The 6,709-nt window shown below is 40.3% G+C and overlaps 2 protein-coding genes across 2 annotated transcripts in view; one reads left to right on the top strand and one right to left on the bottom strand.

The window, feature by feature from the left end:
- Positions 1-6,709, top strand: part of e2f1 (E2F transcription factor 1) — a 408,003-nt gene that overhangs the window by 346,878 nt on the left and 54,416 nt on the right. The gene's annotated exons all lie outside the window — the stretch shown is intronic.
- The window catches only part of prex1 (phosphatidylinositol-3,4,5-trisphosphate-dependent Rac exchange factor 1), an 86,293-nt gene that overhangs the window by 54,605 nt on the left and 24,979 nt on the right, over positions 1-6,709 (bottom strand). Inside the window, exons 5-6 of the mRNA XM_032520857.1 lie at positions 3,349-3,450; positions 3,012-3,173 (exon numbers count right to left, since the gene is read on the bottom strand). Coding sequence (XP_032376748.1) covers positions 3,012-3,173; positions 3,349-3,450 — 264 coding nt within the window. The remainder of the gene's footprint in view (positions 1-3,011; positions 3,174-3,348; positions 3,451-6,709) is intronic.

Genomic DNA, 6,709 nt, shown 5'->3' with positions numbered 1-6,709 from the left:
CCCCCCCCCCCCCCCCCCCGCTGGCCACACCCCCTGTTGAGCATCCATAATTGATTCCCATGAGTATATATTTATGATGGATGTTCATAGCACCAAGGTTTGTAGAGAGAAAATGATTCTCTGAGCTTTTTCTTAAGGTGCATACCGACAGGGTCTGGAGAGGGGATCGTGTTTCAGATGATCGATTCAACCTTGTGTTAACTGCACTAACCTGAGGTGGGGGGTGGCATGACTGTGTGTGAGTGAATGAGAATTCAGCTGCTTGCGCCAATGGCTGTTGTCTTTGAGCGTTATAATGTGTGTTTGCAGGCGTGTCTACGCTTTCCTGCATTTATAATGTATATGATAGTGTACCACCACAAAAATTACAAAGAGATGTGCATGTGTGTGCATGTGTGTACGCGCGTACACAGTATATCTGAGCAGCGGTAATGTGCATGTGCCTGATTTTGGCACTACTAGAGGCCTCTTCCATTATAGCTGGAGGTGATTAGCCTGGAGAGAGGAAACAAGAGTGAGGCTAATGCTATAAGGTTGAAGGCTCTGTGGGGGGAGCGGGGGGAGGGGTGAAGTGCCTTTCTGAGCTTTTACTGAGTTGTTCAGAGGAAGAGCACAGAGAAATTGCCTGCCAATCTAATGGCTGTGATTTGTTTGTTTGATGACCATTATCATTTGAGCTCAATAATCATTCATGTTCAAGCAATTTAGGTAATTTAGCCCAACATTAACCCCACATTAAAGTGACTCACAGTAGTGTTCATTTTGTCAGACGAGACAAGACTAAATATGTTTGTCAACAACCTTTTTTTTCATGACAAAGATGAGAAGATGACGAGACTACACCAATATCCAACAACACTGACTAAGACTAAATTAACATGCATTATTGTTGACGAAAAAAGACGAGACCAAAACGTTTTGAACAAAATAAAAACTAAGATAAAATCTATTTGTCTACAATCTTCTCTCCTTTTTCCATCATGATATAGAACTAGTGCAGCGCCCGTTTGGAGTGTGTGTTTAGGTGTGGCTCGGCTGCGGCTCATCTAGAGATTCTGCGTGTCTCCTTATTTTCCTCTAGCCATCACACATCGAGGTAACGATGTGGCCTAGGCCGGGATGGAGGAAGCCCGGTTGAGCCTGCTAAAGTAGCAACATTCCCCAACCCCAGGCAAGGGGGGGGGAGGGAGGAAGCCCGGCTCGATATAAAACCAGACGCGTTTAACAAAGTTGCATTCAACAAAAATCATTCAACAAGTGTATTTTTTCAGGTAATTATGACATTTAACCAACATGTGAGATTTGTGATGTGAGATGACTGAAACGTTTATCAGAAATAATCTCAGAAATAATTTATTTAAAAAAAAGACTAAAATGTTGTGACTAAAACTTGCCTAAGATACCTTGACTAACAAAATCTAAACTAATTAAACTAACAAAAAAACATATGTTTAAGACTACCACTAAATTAAAAATAGGTGACAAAATTAACACTTACAGCCATACTACTTGCTGTTAGGATGGTATCTACTAGAGCCCCACCGATTTTATCAGCCAATATTGGCCTATCACAGACATCTGTATCTAGCAGTATCAGCGTACATGTTGTCAAATATGATTTTTTTTTTTTTTTACAGAACATAAAATGCAGAAACAATGCTTAGGTGAGTTGTTCCTTATGTAAATTGTCTGCAATTGATTAATACTGAACATACAGTGATGCATACAAGATGTTCATTTAGCGATTTTACTTTTATTTATTCTTTAATTCCTAAGGTTTCATTTCTAGAATTGGTTGACATTGTAATACATTGCATGTATAATGTTTAATAATGTTAAATATTCATTTATACAGTTATTTATTTGGGAAAGCAGCCTTCTGAGTGCCTTTGCATGTGGATTCTGCACAATCCACATAGAAAAGATCTATTTTCATTCCAGCTCAAAAATCTACAGTCATGTCTGCAATCTCTAAAATCAGAGTCGGTCTCAAAAACCCCGTTTCTGCCTCCTGTTTCCCATATACATCCAAGAATTATTTCCATTATTCATTATTATTTAAAAACTAAACAATTAATTTTCATCTGTTCCCAAAAAGGTCTTCAAGTTCAATGTTTAACTACTATCAGCCTAAAACTCAAATCAAAACTAAAATGTTATGAAAAAAGAAATGTAGAAAGAAATACACAATTAATTATTCGTCACAACAGGGACAAGAAAATATTCGGTATGGTCTTTCACTGTCAATATACCCAAACTGAATAACCAATTATCAGGGTCAATTTGTGACATTTTTTCTGAGGGAAAGGGAGAAGTGGGGCCTGTTTTGGCAAGTGAATAGTGGGATGTCCCAGTGAGGCCCACTCTCTAGTTCTATCTTTCAGTTTTACTCCTCTCCTCCCCTCCAAAAGGTCCCCTCATATAACCCTCTCAGTGCATGTGAGACTGGAGCTCTGCTTCCTAGGTCTCTTCTGATTGGGCAGCATGCCTCTTGGCATCCCCCTTGGCACCCTGTGTGGGTGGATTGTCCCATTGGTTCCTACTAAGACAAGGCCTCTGTTGTGGTGGGTGAGGGAGGCGTGAAAAATGCACTGGACCCTTCGCTCAGCTCCCAAGCCCCGTACGTGGCCCCTGTGCTCAGAGCAGTGATTTGGCTGAAATAGTTCTTAACTCTTTAAGATAGATTGGGGGCCGTGGTGCTTGAGCTCTTTTTAAAATAAGTTTGGCTGTGTTTGTTGTCGTTAGGCTACAGGAATTTCAGTACTTTATGCCTTCTACAAAATTATAATTGTGTTAAATTTCAGGATGCTGTAATTTTTTAATTTTACAGAAATACCCCTCGTCGTTTTGTCATGATCTTTCAGCTCTCAAGGTTTCACTTCTCAAGCAAGCAATAGCCATTTCCTTCTTTATTTGACCCTTTATCCTGCATCCCTGTGATATACCAGTCTCTTCATGACTACTGTCTGACCCGTTCTCATTCCCCCTCACTCTGTCCTTCTTGCTCTCACCTCCCAGCCCTCAATGTGGGACTGCAGCTGTTCCAGAGCCTCCAGTTTCTCCATCTGCCTTTTGGTCTCATTGATGTTGGAGCAGACAGCCTTCATGGCCTGCAGAGCCTCTTCCACTGCTGGATAGTCAGCATGCTTCTTAGGGGTCCGCTTCAGCAGCTCCTAGATTGGGAAACGGGGAGTTGGGCTGAGTTTTAAAACAAAAACTGTAGACTTTCTAGAAGTAGTATGCAAGTCCTGCCACCTCTGCAGACAGATAAACTTGAACACTGGGTAGATTGGGTGCCTTGAAATGCCAAAAGGTATGCAGTTTTTGCTAACAATATAAAATGAGTACCTTCAGCAGCAGAGGGTACTTGCAGATCCTCTGAATGGGAGAGAGAAGGTAACCCTCCAGAGGAATTTCTGTGCTTTTCTTCCCTCCGAGTAGCATACAGTGCTGAAGAAAAAATGCAAACAAACAATATTACAAACCAATGTTCCCACTTACATTTCCAAACAAAGTAAGTTAAGAATGTATAAAAGTGAAAACTAAAGAATTTAGAGAGGATAATGGGCTGATGAGTCCAGCACAAAGTGTTAGCCTTTTCTTTAGCTTTACTTCCTGTTCTGTTACCAGTGAAATGGCCTGGCATTGCCAGACCTTCCTCCACAGTGCTGTGGCAACGGAAGGTCTGGCAAGTCCACACAATAGTCTGTGATAGGAGAAAAACGTGCTGCTTGTTTATTGGCATTTTTTTTTAAACTTAAACAATCATCTTGGGCGGCGCTACTCATCGGACGCATGGCCGGACGCACTGCTCCTGGTCAGGTGTCCCTGCAAAATTGCCTCGGGAAGGAACTTGTTTTTGTGGATCGTGTGCACAGGAGGCGAGCTCTAGAATTAGAAAGGCTGTCAAGTGTGATGAGAATTTATAAAAATAAAAAATTTTTTAAAAAAATTAGATTGTAGGTTCTGGCTCGCTGGATGTTTCTCAAATAGACCAGACTTTAGAATGGCAACATAAACAAAACGGAAGGTGAAGGACATCAGCAGCACCTAAACAATCTTGTAAATGAAACGTCATCGATATAAACTACAACTGGAAAAAAATCTAATTTTTCTTCATTAAGTCTTGTTCTTTCAAAGTTCTTCTTGGTTCAGTTACAGCATAGATAAGTCTTTTTAACTTTTCAAACAATATAAAACTGGCAAAAAAATTGTTGATTATCTAACACGGCATCTGTGTCTTTTAGAGCATTGGCAGCTGTTTTCATTGCTGTTTCATACTTCTTGTGTGTGTGTGTTTTTAGCAATAAACAGATTTTAATTGACTATTGTTGTCATTTCCATTCAGTCACAGTCTGTTGCACCGACAACAGATTCATAACAAGTCCAGGTGCAGAAGACCAATCTGTCTTGGTTTGTGTGGGAGCAAAGCCTAAGGTGTGGTTCATTTTCCATATGTCAGCTGCTTTTAGAAACAAGTTATTAAACTGTATGCAGATTGAAACATGCTCTTAGTTAACGTGCAATCATGGAGTAAATGCTTTGCTGGCACAGAAAGACATACGCATTTAGTCTCAATATAGTATAAAGAATCAATATAGTGAACTGATCATGTCAGACTAGTGATGTATTTGGTGTAAAAAATGCAGAAGTATTTATTTCTTATTCAATTCATACTTTTAGCTATTTTGCCATTATATTACAGTAAAGAGGAACTACTACTATTACCTTTACCATTTATTAATGTTTTCATCCAATTACACTGTTACATGACTTTGGTGACCTTTCTGCACAACCTCAATTTTGGTAGGTCCAAACCACGATAGCTGTAGTTGTTGGAAAAGCTTTACCGCTGATGACAACATCCTCTCACTGAAGCTTTATTTCAGCAAGTCTATGGCGTTTACTATTGCCAACAGCACTTCATGGTCTGTTTCAGCCACATTTTCAGATTTAGGTTTACACAGGTGTATTTTTATGTATACTGCATTTCCTTGTGTGTCATGTTTTTATTTTAGTATCATTATTCATATGAATACATGGAGTATTTTGGTAGGACTTATTTTACGTGCACCAAGAGATAATTTTCTTTCTGCTTCTCTTTCAGAAAAGAAGGCGATTCAGGAGATTAAAACAAAAAACAATTTAGTGTCCTTTTTAAGCTGGCCTATTTATACACACTCCATGTTTGTGACTATTCCACATTCCTTCAACTGTGCCACTGAAAAACCTTTCAAAATAACCCCGCTTTTCAACGAAAGGATCACTGAGAAACCTCTAAAATGTGTTCTCATTCCCCCAGAAGATTTAGGATTTAAGAAACTGCCCCCCTCAGAACCAGTTGAAAGGAGGGCTTCTCTTCAGAAGTGGGGGGGGGTGTTACAGTTACAGTCATGGTTTCTCCATGCCTTGTATTTTGTAGGAACGCAGCCTGTCAGTATTCTATGAGCTCATGGGATGGGATCGAAAGGATCAAAAGCAGCCATGCAGATAAACCACTTGAGTGTTCTCCAGTTGGAAAGGAGACAGGAGATCAGTTTAGAGCAGTATAATCATATGGCAATTCCTCTCAGCTCTACACAGAGCAAGAGAGGACGGTGGGGTTATTGTTGATGAAAAATAAGCAGCTGAAATACAACTAAACTGATCCTGACTGCAGAACTTTGGGATTCTGCAGAATTTCTCTCCCACACCACCATTTCTGTCTAAATCTTCCCCGACTTCCTTTTCTTCTTTCCTCTGATCTTCTTCTTATTCATAATCTGCCAGAATTCCCTCTGCTCTCTCACTCTGACCTCCTTTTTACTTTCACTTCTCTCTTTCCATCACAATTAGCACTTCATTTCTACAGACAAAAGCTCTCTTCCTTGTGTGATTCCAGTAGCATAAACATAGTTTAATCCAGAAAAAAGGAATTAAAAAAAAAAACTGAAAAAAAGTCTGAGGCCATACATGTTGCACTGCCATTAATAGCAATGACAATGATTTACAATGGTCCCCACTTCAAGAAAGCAAAACTTTCATTCTGTATCCTCTACTATTCTGCAGAAGAATCAAATATTTTCTCTTTGTCAACTTCTTAAATAGAATATTTTGCTATTAAAAGAACTAGTCCAATATCTCAGATTATACTAAACAGGTTTTGTGTAGTGACTTTATTTTGGAAGCATCTATGTCACACAATAGCTAACCAATTAATCACTGCATCACTGGGACAGGAAGGCAAAACGCCAAAGCACACAGCAAGACTCTGATCCCACTGTTTCCAGTCCTGTGGGTCAGAATAATTCTATGGAAGCAAACCATCGGGCAGCGACAAAGGGAGGGCCTCAGATCTTTTGGCCAATCCCAAAAAGGCTGCCAACACTCCACAGCTGGCTGGCCCAGAATCTGCAGATGTTTTCAATGGTTTGGCCCCTCGCTCAAAGGCCCCGTCATCATTCTAAGTTCATTGTCCAGAGCTTGAAGGTGTGGGTGTAACACAGAAACAGCTGGCAGCGGGAACACTACAAGAGCGACACATCCGTGACCTCAATGGTGGTTGCATCCTGTCCGGGCAGGAAGAACCCTCTGACCTTGTTTAGGTTTCGGCCCTTTATCTAAGTGTTAACATGGAAATGGAAGTGATATGATGGAAGGAAAATGAGGAGGAGGATAGACAGATGCCAGAAAAAGTAATAAGTGAGAACAGACTCACAGGAGGAAAAAA

Source organism: Etheostoma spectabile, chromosome 7 (genome assembly GCF_008692095.1).
Source record: "Etheostoma spectabile isolate EspeVRDwgs_2016 chromosome 7, UIUC_Espe_1.0, whole genome shotgun sequence".
NCBI lineage: Eukaryota > Metazoa > Chordata > Actinopteri > Perciformes > Percidae > Etheostoma > Etheostoma spectabile.
Note: the sequence above shows the minus strand (reverse complement) of the source record. Positions and strands in the feature narration are given on the sequence as shown.